We start from the raw sequence: 17,637 nt of genomic DNA on the forward strand, positions 1-17,637 counted from the left end.
TAGATCGTTTGCTCATAATTAAAGAAAGATCTCTAAATATTAAAGAGGAAGAGCTCAGAACCAATATGGCAATTAAGCAAGTAGATCTTAAAATAAAAACACTCGAACTAGAGATGCTTAAACAAAAGACCATAATCTATCTTTTCCTACAAAATTTTAATGATAATCTATATTACCACAAAAGTACAAATGAATTAAAATGTGATTTTTTATTTTATATGTAAATAATTCAATTATTTTATTACACACAAATTAATTGAAATGTTATTTTTAGTTATTGATTATTTTCAATAAATAGTCAATTTATTTAAATAAATTTATTTAATTTATAATTTTTTTAATGTAATAAAAATTACTGAACATTTTAAAATTTATTTCTTTAAAATTTGATCTTCTCAGTGATAATTTTATTTCGTCTCTTATTTTTTGTCCTATTCGTGTAAGTTGCGTCTCACTTCCCATGATAGGGTTTATAGTTGAGATGTAAGAGTGAGAAATATTTTGTGTATATGATGGGACTTTAAAATGAATGCATAAGTTGTGCAATGCAGCACAAACATTTCCAAATTTAGCTATCTTTTGCGGGGTATAACGACTTCTTTTGTCATTGCTTAGGATTTTCCATCTAGCTTTAAGGAATGTATATCATTAAAATGTGATCATCGGACTGCTTCCAAACAAAGGAGTCGTGTGATGCCCTCCATATTTAGAATTAATTGATAAAATTATATACTCGTGATCACATAAGTATCTGAAAAATTAAAATATGTATAATAGGGTATAGCAAAAACGTAATTTACAAAAAAATACTAAGAAAATTTCCCCAAGAAACTATGGGTCTAAAATCAAAACCTAGCTCCCGCTGAGAGTCTTCAAAATATACAGTAAAGAAATTTTTAAAACCAAATCTTAAATCTTTATGTCTCTCGGCGGTAGCTAGGTTTTAATTTTAGACCCATACTTTCTTTTGGTAAATTTCTTAGAATTGACCCACCTTAATGTATAAACTATATTAAACATTCTTAAATAATTACATTTATAAACTCTACTTACTATCATTGAGTTGAGGCTATGGTATCCTTTTCTATTAAAGAACATATGTTCATTATCCGATGGTTTTTGCAATCCAAAATGAGTACGATCTACACATCCGATCACTAACAGATGAAAAACGGTATGTGAAAACAATTTTGTTAAAAATGTGATAAAATTGTTTAACTTGTTTGAAATAAAGCCACTGTTTTAACATAACCTTAAAAGTGCTGCTATTGTTTTCAAAATGTAACTTCGTGGAAGCTTTTAAAATTTCGGCAAAGTTCGGCAGATTAAATGCAACCAGAAATGAATATATTGAAATGTTATAAACCAATTTTCATTTACATTCAATAGCCATTTTTAGCCGTTTTCGAATAATACTATATTTTTTAGGTTATTGTTTGAAATTTGGCTTAACGAAAATTCAAAAAAAGAAAAATTTGATGTCATTTTCAAACATGTAGTTGACAAAATTGAATTTAACATATTTTCAGATGAAGTCGAGAAGCGTTTGTGCAGATGTTTGTAATGTCCAAGAATATTAGTCTAAGACCCACCTTAATATGGTACATATAATTTTTTCAGCCATAGGACGAAGCCTATTTAAATTGTCGGTCCATTATTAGGCCCCATACAAATGTCTTCCCGTATTTGGACTTTATCCGTCATTAATGTTTAATTTATATAGGTATCTACTAGGGTATTCATTCGACTAATGATCGTTCGATTAATCGAATTATTTCTTACGAATAATTATTCGAACAATTTAAAAATGGCCATTTTCGAATAACAAATAATTCGAATAATCGAATAAAACGAATAAATGTTCATATATATTTAAATTTATTAAATTGGTTAAAATTGTTCATAATTTCAAATTTAAATAAGTAATAATGACTCACAAAAATTGTATTGTTTCTGATATTCGACAAATAACTAAAGACAAAGGGACTTTTGATCACTGTAGATGAGTGTTCCGATAGCTCCTTCTATAAATACATATATACATATTACTGCAAGAAGTTATAATTCTAAAAACAAATCTTTCAAAATTTTTAACTTAGGACTTGAACCAATGAAAATAAAGGGTACGGAATAAAATATTTGTTATTTAGCTGGCGAAATATTAGAAGAATCGCAATTAATAATCAAAATATTAACTTAAATTAAAGTGGAGTTGAATGTGATTTTGAAACGGTCGTCGAAAGTGATATTGAGGATGACATTTATAATTATTACATTGAAATAGATGAAGGTCATGATGTTAAAATATATGTATGTATATATATTTGCAACGCACGTAAGTGTTGCAAAATATTTAATAAATCGAATGATAAAAATATTGCAAACTAATGTTTTGTTGCAAGAAAAGCATGGAGTTCGTCTTATACATGATTTTGAACATCGTTGAACATCTTTGTCTAACATAGCACAGTGGTTTAGAAACTTTTTTTTTGGAAGAGCTGAGGTGTTTTTGAGTTGAATTACATTTGTTCAGCTTCCTAGGGGTAATACGGGCCAGTTTGTGCCCCCTCAAAGTTGGTCACCTCGGGTCTCAAAATTTTTAAAAAAATCCCCAAAAATTCATTTATGATCCGAATGAGCTGAAATTTAAAATATAAATAGTCCTTGAGAAGATCTACAAAAAATACGCTTACATGTGTAGGTTATCTCCTTCAGTTGAAGAGATATTTAGGTTTATTTATTTTCTTTTTTTTAATTTTGCTCGATTTTATTTTGTTTTTTAGATATGGCGGCCCTACGGAGGGTCGAATTTTTTTTTCAAAATATCAGCTATATTGGCAATAAAATTCTCGTCCGTGTAAAAAGTTACACGCATCCAAAGTTGGAACATGTAAAATGGGCCTAATTTTTTACGATTTTTCCTAAAAAAGTCCCTATATTTTTTCGTTTGTAGAAACAAATTTTCTTTGGGACTATATACAATTTTTATATGTTCCAGAAAGAAAACCTAATGCAAAAGCATGTAAAGTAAAATTGGGCTCACTTAAGCGGACACAGTATCCCCCAGACCTATCCAAACTTGGACAATTTTAAAAAAAATATTTAGGTTTCAGTAAAAAATTCTAAAAAGGCAAAGCACCGATCCTCGAAAAAGTTCCGTATTTGTATAACCCTATATATTGTTTAAATACTTAGAAAGTTGTTTTACTATCACACGTTAAATAGCGTCACAGTAGGCACTTTCCTAAAAAAACTCAGTTTTTTTTAGTTTTTAAGGTAAATGACGTTCAAAAAATTAATTAAATTCTTTAATTTTATTAAAATATGAATCTACAAGTCCTGAGGTTTTTACCAATTTCAAATACTTATATAAAAAGCATATATCTACTACTCAGAAGCTCCACAAACCTTGCCGCCTTTGAAAAATTTTAACGTTTTTTCATATATTGCATGCAAAATGTGTATACTTACATATTAAATGTAACTAATGAATTCAAACGCAGTAAAAACAAATAATATTTATTTTCGTGTAGGTTAATCTTCATTTAGATATATATTATTTGAAAATGTTTATCCTTATATTGTAGACCATAATATATTATTTGGGCCAGTGTGTATTCTATGTAAATTGTTTTTCAGAGTTATAAAATTTATTGAACACGATTTTTATTTTTTTTTAAATGTACCTATCATAATTTCTAAAATTTACAGTGAGTAGTAATGGAACCTATTTTTACCTAATAAATTAGTTTATTAGGTAGAATAAAGGTTGCATTTATTACATAAACTACAGGTGTGAGGTGTCACAGTGGGCACTTTTAGGTCTTAGATAGGCTACACATTATGCCCCTACAATTCCCTATTTAGTTAAATGGATTTTCTGTTTTACCTGTAGATTTAACATATGAATGAATTATAAATATAGAAGAAAATATTATTATTTATTCTACCTATGTGAATATTTTTTAATATATAAATTAATATTTTTTAAAATATTCATCATTATTTTTTAACCGTCATGGCTTAACATTGCAACATAAAGTACTTTGCTGCGTTTTGTGGGAGACTCCGAAAAAATACAAACGATAATTCAATATGTTGAAATTGAAAACCAATCGAAAATTATTAATACCGAAGTAGATAAAGTAAATAATTTCATCAAGCTATTTGAGTTGAAGATGAAGTCTGTTAACTACAATATACGAAGATTTCAATCCAAATTTGCTACTTGGTTAGAATGTTTTATTGAAATAAAAACAACTAATGCAGGAGCCCCCTGTAAATCATACGAAGACCTGGGAGACAAATCTAAAAAAATGAGGCTATCAGATATATTATCTACCCATTCGGATGCTGAAGTCAAGGATTCTTTTAAAGAAGTGCTGAAAAGAAATAAACAACCTGCAGAAGCAACACAAATAGCAGACATTCTTCCTGATGCATCACCGAAACGTCTAAAGCGAATAGTTAAAAGTATTCCAACACCTTCTCCAGAGTCAGAATTTTCTGAAGATGAAGCTATTGCCCTTATGCTGGAACTAGGACTCAGTAAAAATAAATACATTAAACTAAGGAAGGCATTATCTGATAAGGGATGTTCGATTCTACCAGGATATAATGCATTATGGGATACGAAGAAGACTATTATACCATCGCCAATTGAAGTAACTAATGATGGAGCAATAGTTGAATTGCCTGCAATCCAGCTATAAGACTTCTTGCAACATTTTCGAGAAACCAAGCGAAGGAACTTAATAAATCCAATTTAACACTAATATGCAAATGGGGATGTGATGGCTTATCAACATTGCCGGAATACAAACAAGTATCTGGAACACATACTACTTCTGGCTGCAAAAGTGTCTTTATGGCATCACTGGTTCCACTGCGCCTAAGGAATGATTCAATTGTTGCCTCGACATCAGCCAATAGTATCAACTATGTATGCAGAAACAAAACCCCTGGATCTAAAGCTTTCTGTAGACCAATCAGATTTCAATATCTCAAAGAAAATAAGTCAGTTACAATAGACTGGGTTGATAGCATTAATCGCTCAATAGAAAATTTGCATCCCCTATGTATTGAAATCCATGGTTACTATATTAACATACAGATCGAGCTTCAACAAACGATGATTGATGGAAAAGTATGTAATGCAATAACGGAATCAGATTCCGCGTGGAAATGCTTTTTATGCGGAATGAAAAAATCTGAATTTTCTAAAATTTCTGACGATACCCCAAGTACGACATCAATTAACAAAGATGTACTTCAATTCGGAATATCTCCCCTACATGCACGGATACGCTTTTTAGAACACATGCTTCACATTGCATATGATCTAAAATACAGAAGCATACCTGGAAACCAAACGAAGATGGTTAGAAATAACAAAGAACTCATGGAAATGAGAGCAAACGAAACATGGAGAATTCAAGAAGAGTTTAAAGAGATAACTGGCTTAAATATAGACAAACCACTTATTGGATACGGCAGTACAAATGATGGGAATACGGCAAGAAGGTTTTTCCAAAATTACGAAATAACATCGACAATAACTGGAATTAATGAGGAACTTCTTCGAAGATGTCATGTTATACTGTCGGCAATAAACAGTAAAAATAATATAAATGGTGATAAATTTGAATCCTATGCCAAAGAAACCTTTAACCTTTTACGTTCCTTGTATGAATGGAGAGAACTTACTCCTACTGTGCACAAAGTTCTTCGACATGGTCGTGAGATTATAGAATCGAATATTCTCCCACTAGGTGAACTAACTGAAGAGGCACAGGAAGCGAGTAATTCCGATTTTAAACACATACTGCTTTTTAATACAAGAAAGTGTTCCAGGCAGTCGCAAAACGAAGATCTCATAAATTATCTTATGTTGTCTTCTGATCCTGTACTATCTTCAATTAGAAAGAAATGAAGCAGGGGCAGAAATTTATCATATGAAAACGAAGAGCTCAAAGAAGTACTAGATCTATTCGATGTAAATGAATATATTGTTGAAATAAAATAAAAAAAACATATTTAAAAATAAAAAAATTGTGTCTCTAGTTAATATCGTATACAAACCATTACATAGAATTCAAACCGGCCCAATTACTGCTAATTTATGATAGGACCCATATTATGGCCTACAATCTATATATATAAAAGAGTAACGTTACTGACTGACTGACTGACTGATTCATCATCGCACAGCCCAAACGGCTGAAGCTAGAATCACGAAATTTTAACTGTGGGTTCCTCCCTCCCCAAAACGATCCGATAAGAAGGGATTTTTGGAAATTCGAACGTTTAGGGGGTAAAAAAGGGTAAAAACGGGTAAATTCGGTAACCTTATATCTTCAAAACTAATAAAGATACAAAAAAACTTAAAATAGCATGTTACTCCATTTAAAAAATAAGCTGACAGGTGTTTCGTACTTTTTCGAAATTCGAAACTTTTAGGGGAGAAAACGGGTAAAAACTGTATTTTGGTACTTTTTTTGCACCCTATGTATCTTTTAAACTAATAAACATAGAAACAAATTTTAAATCGTATTCTTTAATTAACAAAAAATAAAAAATATAAGTTTGGTACTTTTTGGAAATTCGAACCTTTAAGGGATAAAAATTGTGTTTATTTTTGGTACTTTTTCATAAAATATGTTTTTCTATAATTTGATATGTTTTTCTATAAATAGACATACGAATATTTTATTATGAGCTCCCACCACGTTACAGAAATTTATTTGAATGAAATTGTATTACCTCAATGGGGATAAAAAAGGTACCAAAAAGGGGATAAAATCGGGAAAATACATTATATTTGAAATTATTAAGCCAATTTTGATAATTTTTTTAACGTTGGTTCCTGGATTCATACAAAAATTAACTAACAGGGTGTTATTTGGAACTCGAGTGCCAAGGTGTATATTGGGCCAAATCCGGGTAAACAGTTTGGTACTTTTTTTAAAACATATTTATTCTTGGGCACATTAACACAGATTTTAATATTTTGATACATGCCTGTAGCATAAACAATTTTGGCAAAATGGATATTTTTAAATTTCAAACTTGAGGGGTGTTCAAGTAAGAAAAGGGAAATTGGTACTTTTCTCCTAATGGTACTTTTTAACATTTTAAATTATTTCAGTTATCGACATTAAAGTTAGCTGATATGTATTTGAGTGAAGTTAGTGTTAGGAATAGGGGATAATATTTAGGTACCAAAATGTGTGAACTGTACTATAGGTACTTTTTTGTTCTTCTAATGGTACTTTTTTGAAATTTCTATAATAATGGACTTAGAAACATAAAATTAAACATATATGGTCCTAAGTGAGTGAGAATTCTAGGGGGAGACTTTTTGGTACTTTTTCTTTATTGGAATGGTACTTTTTGTAATTTCTTCACCAATGAACCTAGAAACATGAAATAAAGCTTATATATAAACCGAGTGAGTGGGAAACCACTAGTGTGGGTTTTTTGGTACTTTTTCTATATTCTAATGGTACTTTTTTGAATTTTCTATAACTATGGACTTAGGAACGTGAAATTAAGCATATATGGTCATAAGTGAGTGAGAATTCTAGGGGGAGACTTTTTGGTACTTTTTCTTTATTCTAATGGTACTTTTTGAATTTTCTATAACTATGGACTTAGAAACATGAAATTAAGCATATATGGTCCTAAGTAAGTGATAATTCTAGGGGGAGACTTTTTGGTACTTTTTCTTTATTCGATTGGTACTTTTTGTAATTTCTTCACCAATGAACCTAGAAACATGAAATAAAGCTTATATGGAACCGAGTGAGTGGGAAACCACAAGTGTGGGCTTTTTGGTACTTTTTCTATATTCTTGGTACTTTTTTGAATTTTCTTTAACAATGGACTTAGAGACATGAAATTAAGCATATATGGTCCTAAGTGAGTGATAATTCTAGGGGGAAACTTTTTGGTACTTTTTGTTTATTCTAATAGTACTTTTTGAATTTTCTATAATATAATGGACCTAGAAATATGAAATTAAGCGTATATGGTCATAAGTGATTGAAAATTCAAGCGGATACTTCATGGTACTTTTTGTTTATTCTAATGATACTTTTTTTAATTTTCTATAGCAATGGACTTTAAAACATGAAATTGAGCATACATGGTCCTAAGTGAGTTAGAATTCTAGGGGGCGACTTTTTGGTACTTTTTCTTTATTCGAATGGTACTTTTTGTAATTTCTTCACCAATGAACCTAGAATCATGAAATAAAGCTTATATGAACCCGAGTGACTGGAAAACCACAAGTGTATACTTTTTAGTACTTTTTCTATATTATAATGGTACTTTTTTGAATTTTCTATAACAATGGACTTAGAAACACGAAATTAAACATATATGGTCCTAAGTGAGTGAGAAGTCTAGGGGGAGGCTTTTTGGTACTTATTCTTTATTCAAATGGTACTTTTTGTAATTTCTTCACCAATGAACCTAGAAACATTAAGGCCCTAATTTTGTAAATCACGTCACCAAAGTGATATTTATGTGCAAAGCACACATTTCAAAAATTTGTTTTTGTTTTATGTACAAATTGTGAACCAAACAAACGCACGAAAATTCAAGCGTTGATTTGCCTTTCATAATTTGAAAATTGTGTACACAAAACAAAAACAAATTTTTAAAATGTGTGAAATGTTGTTTTTGCTTTGCACATAAACATCACTTTGGTGACGTGATTTACAAAATTAGGGCCTAAATAACGGTTATACGGACCCGAGTGGGTGGGCAACTACAAGTGGGTGCTTTTTGGTACTTTTTCTATGTTCTAATGGTACTTTTTGAATTTTCTATAATATAATGGACCTAGAAATATGAAATTAAGCGTATATGGTTCCAAGTGATTGAAAATTCAAGCGGATACCTCATGGTACCTTTTGTTTATTCTAATGGTACTTTTTTTTAATTTTCTATAGCAATGGACTTAAAAACAGGAAATTAAGCATACTCGGTCCTAAGTCAGTTAGAATTCTAGAGATAGACATTTTGGTACTATTTCTTTATTGGAATGGTACTTTTTGTAATTTCTTCACCAATGAACCTAAAGCCATGAAATTAAGCTTATATGAACCCGAGTGAGTGGGAAACCACAAGTGGGGGATTTTTGGTACTTTTTATATATTCTAATGGTACTTTTTTGAATTTCCTATAATAATGGACCTAGAGTTTCTAAAAAATCGAAGAATTTCAAAACCGCGGTTTCGGTTTTAAAAAATTAAAAACCGATCGGTTTCGGTTTTGTGATAATTTATTAAATCTTAAGTATTATAGAAACAAAATTAGTTGATAATATAGGATATGATATACAAATCTAAAATACAAACTTGACGGGTTATGGTTTAGTGAATGCGAATTTAAAAGTGATAATCAATGGTACTATTTCCTTATTGCAATGGTACTTTTTGAATATTTTATAATAATAAACCTAAAAATTTAAAATTAGGAACACATTTTGCATTTTCTATAATAATGGACCCAGAAATATGAAATTAGACATTTTCAATTAGATTCACAAAGTGAGACTTGACTATTTACTATTTCTTTCTTCTAATTGGGGTGGCGAAGCGCACCGGGTCAGCTAGTATAAGGATAAAAATGTTCAAATAATATAAATCTAAATGAAGATTAACCTACACGAAAATAAATATTATTTGTTTTTACTGCGAAAAATGCATTATACCAACTTTTCTTTAAGGTCAGTATACGTTTGAATTCATTAGTTACATTTAATATGTAAGTATACACATTTTGCATGCAATATATGAAAAAACTTTAAAATTTTTCAAAGGCGGCAAGGTTTGTGGAGCTTCTGAGTAGTAGATATATGCTTTTTATATAAGTATTTGAAATTGGTAAAAACCTCAGGACTTGTAGATTCATATTTTAATGTCATTATAATTTTTTTTTTTTTTTTTTTTTTCATCATTTATTTATTGTATCTTCATTATTTAATGAACTAACAATAAGTGGTTCAAATCTTATATCTAATATTATTATTTAATTAGTCCAGCCAGTGCCGGACGAAAAAATTTTGTGTTCATGGTTGTTTTGGTTAAATTGGCATTCTTCCTTCTAGATTAGGTCTGCTGTGTCCCTCCTTCTTAATCGAGTGTGGCCACGGTTATCTAATATGTTGCGGGCCAGCGGGTTTGGGTGAACTTCAAGTTTTTTTAAATATTTTTGTACGTTTTTCGAGATTTCAGTTTTTACAATGGGCACGTTTAGATCTTTGTGTATATTCGCGTTTTTGATATACCAGGGGGCAACTGTGATCATTCTTAGAAACTTGTTTTGGCGTCTTTGGATCTTTTCTACATTTGACGCTGAGGCCGTGCCCCATAACTGTATGCCATAACACCATATCGGTTTTATGATCATGTTGTAAAGTAGAAGTTTACAATCTAAACTAAGCGTGGAGTTTCTGCCAATAAGCCAATTAATTTGAATTGATTTCAATTTCATTTGAGTCAACTTTGCATCTATATGACTTTTCCATGTAAGGCGACGATCGAGATGTATTCCGAGGTATTTCACTTCCGATTGTTGAATTATTGTTTGGTTATTGATATGAATAGGGGGGCATGATTCTCTACGCAATGTAAATGTAATGTGTGTACATTTTTGCTCGTTGACTTTAATTTTCCATTGTTTTAACCATTTTTCTAATTCAAATATGTGGTTTTGTAAGTAACGAGACGCTTCTTGAGGGTTTTCATGAATGCTTAGAATAGCAGTATCATCAGCAAATGTTGATGTATGAGTGCGATTGTTAGTTGGCATATCAGACGAATACATCAAATATAAAAAAGGTCCAGGATACTGCCTTGGGGGACTCCAGCTTCAATGGGTTGAGCAGTACTTAAAAAGTTTCCCTCTTTAACCTTAAATGTTCGACCAGTTAAATAGCTTTCCAACAGCTTATGTGTGTTTGCCGGTAAATTTTGACTCAATTTGTATATTAATCCAGCATGCCATACCTTATCAAACGCTTGAGAGATGTCGATGAAGAGTGCAGAACAGTATTTCTTTTCTTCAAACGCTTTTCTCACCATATTTACAAGTCTATGGGTTTGTTCGATAGTACTGTGTTTTCTTCTAAATCCAAATTGATGATTCGGAATACAATTGTTTTCAGTTAACATCGGGTACAACTTGTTCATAAGTATCTTCTCAAATAGCTTTGATATATTAGACAATAGGCTGATGGGTCTGTATGATTCTACTTTTGTGTGATCTTTTCCCGGCTTGGGTATCATGGTAACCAGTGAAACCTTCCATTCTGGAGGATAATATTCAAGTCGTAATATAGCATTAAAAATAAAAAGAATTATTTTTATTGCTATCCGGGGTAGCTCCATAAGCATCTTGTTGCTGATCTTATCCATACCAGGCGCTTTCTTGGGATTTAAATCAGCAATAGCATTTTCGATCTCTCGAATCTCAAAACGTAGGGGTACGGCTGCTCCAAAATAGGGTGCAACAGGTGGCAACTCAATTGCTTCGTTTGATGTGTTCGGTGTAAATACTTTTTTTAAATGATTAACAGATTCCCTTTTTCAGTATCATTTCTTGCCCAACCACCACTTGAATTTCGCAAGGGGGACTTACATATAACGGGTCTTTTAAGATTTTTTGTTGCTCGCCATAATGAGTAATCCGATTGCGGGGTTGCGTCCAGGCTTTCTAAATATTTATTCAATGATTCCATTTTTCGAAATTCCAAGAGCTTTTTAAGTATTTTTATACAATCTTTAAGCTTCGATTTTAGTTGGGGGGATCTGTGCAATTGCCACTCTCTTCGAAATCTTCTTTTTTCATTTAAGAGCCGTTCGACATCTGCAGAATTAATTCTATTATATCTGAATTTTCGTGGTGTTTGGGTAGCATGTTGAGCAGCCATTCTGAGATTTTTATCGAAATTGATAAGAGAATGATCGATGTTTTCTGGTGTTCTTAGCGGTATGTTTTCCGAGCAATGTGTACTGAGGTATTTTTTATATTTGAGCCAATTTATTCTTGTGCCTGCCATCGCTAAATTACCAGTCGGGGATACAATTTCTAGGGGGCTCAATAAAGTAATAATAGTGGGTGAGTGATCTGAAGATAGTTCCAGCGAGGATTCAATTTGAATCATTTCTCTAGGGATATTTTTCATCACGCTAAAATCAATAACATCCGGTATTTTTCGTGGGTCAGTAGGCCAGTAAGTAGGTTGGCCGCTCGAAAGCACATGCAAACCCATTTTAGAAATTGAGTCGAACAAAACACGACCTTTAGGGGTAATCAGTCGTGAACCCCAGAATGTGTGCTTAGCATTATAATCGCCAGCAGCCAGGAAACGGGGGCCTAGTGATTTAAAAAATCTATTATATTGACTTTCTGTAATTGAGAATCTTGGGGGTGAGTATATCGATGAAATCACTAAGTTTCGATGAAAATCTTCAAGACAGATTGTAGTAGCTTGAAGATAATCTTCGCAAAAATCACACATTAAGTAGTGTTTTATTCGAGCTTTTATTAAAATTGCCGAGCCTCCGCATGCTCTACCTCTGGGATCTTTGGTGTCATATATTACATATCCATTTATTCGAAAGGAACTTCTGGACGTCAAATGAGTTTCAGAAAAATGTCAGAATGTCAGAAATTATAATTTTTGACATTTTTTATTTTCAAATACCGAAATTCCTAAAACGGGGAAAATGTGTTCCAAAAACTGAGTTTTTTTTAGAAAAGTGCCTACTGTGACGCTATTTACCGTGTGATAGTAAAACAACTTTCTAAGTATTTAAACAACATATAGGGTTATACAAATACGGAACTTTTTCGAGGATCGGTGCTTTGCCTTTTTAGAATTTTTTACTGAAACCTAAAAATTTTTTTTAAAATTGTCAATATAGCTGATATTTTGAAAAAAAAATTCGACCCTCCGTAGGGCCGCCATATCTAAAAAACAAAAAAAAAAATCGAGCAAAATTAAAAAAAAAAAATAAATAAACCTAAATATCTCTTCAACTGAAGGACATAACCTACACATGTAAGCGTATTTTTTGTAGATCTTCTCAAGGACTATTTATATTTTAAATTTCAGCTCATTCGGATCATAAATTTTTTGGGGATTTGGCCATCTCGACGCTTCCAGTAGCGGTCTGACGTTCCAAATCGTGTCCTTGTTTTCATTCAAAAAGTAGTCATCGGTAAATGCGCTTGGTTTTCGTTATTTGTAGAGGTTTCGGTATTCATAAATTTTAAGATGGCCAGCTGATTGGGCTAATGCATCGGATTCTGGTGCTGTGGCTGCCAGCATGACCCTAGGCCGACAAAAACGGTTATATTGCCTTGGATAGGTCGACAGAGCCTTTTTAGTGAGTTAACAGGGGACACCAAGTCCAGGATTGACAGTGGGTAAGGTTGTAATTTGGAAAGGATAGGCTATGAGGCCAAATGGTTGTGGCATTACATTCACTTCAATATATTCCTTTAAAAATTAAATCTATAAAATATTTTATATTTTTTAGATTTTCTTAAATACATTCAACAATCGAAAGTAAAATACCTCGGAATACATCTCGATCGTCGCCTTATATGAAAAATCGACTCAAATGAAATTGAAATCAATTCAAATTAATTGGCTCATTGGCTGAAACTCTACGCTTAGTTTAGATTGTAAACTTCTACTTTATAACATTATCATAAACCCGATATGGTGTTATTGCATACAGCTATGGGGCACGGCCTCAGCCTCAAATGTTGAAAGGACCCAAAGACGCCAAAACAAGTTTTTAAGAATGATCACAATTGCCCCTTGGTATATCAAAAACGCGAATATACACAAAGAACTAAACGTGCCCTTTGTAAAAACTGAGATCACGATAAATGTAGAAAAATATTTTAAAAAACTTGAAATTCACCGTGGCCACACTCGATTAAGAAGGAGGGACACAGCAAACCTAATCCAAAGAATAGAAGGAAGAATGCCAATTTAATCAAAGCAACCACGAATAAATAACATTTCGTCCAGCGCTGGCTTAATTTTTATTTATTCTATTCGAAATTTTCAGGAGATGATTTATAAAGAAAAATCTAAAATTCCTGGTAAAACTTGGAAATTTTAGGTTTTTAATATATTGCCTCCTTTTCACTTCTCACATTTCTGAATAAGAGACATTTTTTGGAGAAACTTGAAGAACTAAAAACACTACCTCCTTTTCACTTCTCATTGTATTAAGTATGAGAAAATTTTAGGAAAACTCAAAGAACTAAATTATATTGCCCCTTTTTCACTTCTCCGTTTTTGGAGAAACTTGAAGTGATAACAACACTGCCTCCTTTTAACTACTCAAGAAATTCCGGTATTAGTTATATTCACGTATTTTTTATAAAAGCTCGAAGCTCACCGGTTCAAGCTAATAAAATATATTTTACCTAAAATCCATATTAATATAACTATAGGAATTAGGTATCTTCTTCGAATGTGGTTGTACATTAGTTTTGACTTACCTGCCTTTCACTTAAGAGAATTTTCCAATTTAAGTGCATTGTTCATAACGGCACATTTAAGATAAGTGCATAATACTTTTGGAATCTATAACTGGATTTCTTGAAAAAATTCATTTAACGTATGGTGAATAAAATACGAACAAGTAAAACACTCTATTTAAAAATGACACATGACATTAACAAAAAATTACATACGGTAAATTCAAGATTACTGTCTTTTTATTTATCAAACATAAAATTGTTCGGATCAATTTAATATTTGTTTCGAAAATGACACTAAACGAACTGAACCGTCGAAAATTAATTGTTAAATTTTGTGAAGAAAACCCAAATAAAACCAAAAATGAAATTTTTTGGCACTTTAAGGACATGGGATTCCAAAAAACCTTTATCTACAAGACAGTAAACCTATATGAGAACAATATGCCAATTGAAAGAAAAAGTGGATCTGGTCGAAAATGCAGTTTACAAGACTCCAAACTATGCTCTAAATTAAAAAATGAAGTATTAGGTGCCAGTGCAAAATCATATCGTCAATTGGGTAGGAAATATAATTGTGACAAAAACACAATTAAGAAATATTTAGAATCCATGGAAGTACAGAAAAAGAAGAAAAGAACAGCACCATTTACCACCGAAGCTCAACAAAAGGTAATTAAACATAGACTACGGGAGCTTTCCAGAAATTACTTTTCTTGCTCATCAGATTACAAATGTGTAATGGACGACGAGACATATTTTACCATTGAAGGAAATGAATGGCAACCAAAACATTATTTTGAATCTTCTAGTCACGCCGCCACCGAAAAAGTTAAATTTATTCGTAAGACAAAGTTCCCAGGAAAAGTTTTGTTATGGTTAGCCATAAGTGAAAGTGGTATCAGTGAACCAGTTTTTTTTTTAAAGGTGGATTAGCTGTGAATGCCCAAGTTTACAATGAAAAATGTGTGCCAGCACTTAAAAATTGTATCGAAAAATATCATCGAAAACAAAAAATTATTTTTTGGCCAGATTTGGCGTCCTCTCACTATGCGAAATCCACAATAGGAAACTTGAAAAATAAAAAAATAGAATTTGTCCCAAAGGAAATGAACCCTCCAAATGTTCCACAATTGCTACCTATTGAAACTTTTTGGGCTAATTTGAAACGAAAAGTTTATGAAAGAGGATACAGAGCCAAAAATGTTGATTCCCTAATTCTGAAAATAAAAAAGGAGCTGAAAAGTATAAATACAGAAGGAATTCAGGCTTCAATGAGTAATCTTCCCAAAAAAATAAGAAAAGCAAATCGCGAAGGAGCTAATTTTTTTTTGTAAATATACTTTAGTATGTAAGCTTAAATATTAATTACAATTTGAATTTTAATAAATTTTTTTTTCAACTGTTTTCGTTAATTTTATATTTGTTCGTATTTCTTTCACCATACGTTAGCTGCCTAATACAAAATTAAATTAAAACAAAATAAGAAAAAATACGATTTTGAATAAAAAATGATTTCAAATGATTTTGAAAATAAAATAGCAAATTTGTCGTTATTTTTAGACCTACATATGTACATAGTTGGTTTTCTTGACTTACCTATATAAAATATCGGACACAAGTTGGTTGTGCAGGTAAGTCAAAATGACTGTATCGAGGTTTTTATTTTATTGACAACCGATTTGTTGTCGGCTTTATCTCATAAAAATTCAGAGTATTTGCCATTTTAAGATTAAAAAACCCGCACTCGTTCTCTTGAAATCAATAGCGGAGAATGATTTGGAGAATGATATTTGGAGAATGAAAAATAAATTATAATTTTCATACATTTATTCAATATTATAAACATACATGATATGAGTAAATAATTACACTAGTTTACAAATCAAACATTTTTGTTTGCTCATGGAATTAAACTTATATTTTTGAGAAAAGCCAGGGACGCTAGTTAATTGACCCATTTTTGTTTCTCACCTACTAGATACTTTCAGAGTTGTATTCTTCTGACAAATTCCAAAAAAAATTAACGGGAAAAAAATAAATACTGTTTAAAAGTACATCTTTCCTGTAGATAAACGTTAATAAATCGCTATTAAATACAAAACTCTAAAGTAAAACTATTTTAAAATGTCTTCTAGAAAGTGTAAAATAAACCCAGACCATTTTTTTATTTGCGGAAAAGTTATTCAGTCAAATCGAGGTTTTCCTATAACACAAACACTGCAAAATGCTTATTTACATTAAAAAATTTCGTAAAAGCTTTAGATAAGACAAAACCAGCATTTCAATATTTATTCAGCGTGTTCCCGAGTCTATCTGAGGCTAAACTAAAAGAAGGGATATTTGTGGGTCCTCTAATAAGAAAAATTTTGGTTGATACCAAATTTGAGTGTCTATTAAACGATGTTGAAAATGCAGCATGGAATTCTTTTAAACTTGTTATTCAAGAATTTTTGGGGAATAAGAAAAGTCAAAATTAAATAGATATTGTTGCGAATTTATTACATAATTTTGAACTGATGGGTGTAAATATATCCCTCAAAATTCACTTTTTATATTTTCATGTGGATTTTTTCACGGAAAACCTCGGACACATGAGTGACGAAAATGGAGAGCGTTTCCATCAAGATTTGAAGTTTTTCGAGAGGAATTATCAAGGTTTTTGGGATATGAATATGCTAGGAGACTACTTTTGCAGTGTCGTGAGGGAGACAAATGAAAAAACACTTCACTTTTAATTTTTTTGTCCTAATTTAATGTACATTTTTATATGTTCAAAAGTTATCATATCTCAAAAGTTTGACGTCCAGGATTTTTTTAATATTTTTTAGAAGACCTTTTAGAAGTCCGATATGTTTCAATTCATGAGCAAAAACCTTATAAACTAGTGTTATTAGTTAGCAACTTGAACCATACGTTTTATTCCATTCGACATACTGTTTAAGATCACTTTGAGAAACACTAGGCCGAATGTTTTTGAGAGCAGTGTGAAAATCGTCTTTGATTACTGGGCGCAACTAAAATAAACACATGTATGCAGTACATTAGAGTAAATTTCAAAAATTTTATTTGTCGGTATCATAATTTTTCTGAAGGTTTTTGCGTTAATAAAAATAATGG

General features: G+C 31.3%; 1 protein-coding gene across 1 annotated transcript in view; it reads right to left on the minus strand.

Moving 5' to 3' along the window:
• Positions 1-16,309: 16,309 nt before the first annotated feature.
• The window catches only part of Fign (Fidgetin), a 42,834-nt gene continuing 41,506 nt past the window's right edge, over positions 16,310-17,637 (minus strand). Inside the window, exon 7 of the mRNA XM_065499794.1 lies at positions 16,310-17,534. Within this exon, the coding sequence (XP_065355866.1) occupies positions 17,415-17,534 (120 nt within the window). The 3' untranslated portion in view covers positions 16,310-17,414. The remainder of the gene's footprint in view (positions 17,535-17,637) is intronic.

The sequence above is a fragment of the Calliphora vicina genome, chromosome 2 (genome assembly GCF_958450345.1).
Source record: "Calliphora vicina chromosome 2, idCalVici1.1, whole genome shotgun sequence".
In the NCBI taxonomy this organism is placed as follows: domain Eukaryota; kingdom Metazoa; phylum Arthropoda; class Insecta; order Diptera; family Calliphoridae; genus Calliphora; species Calliphora vicina.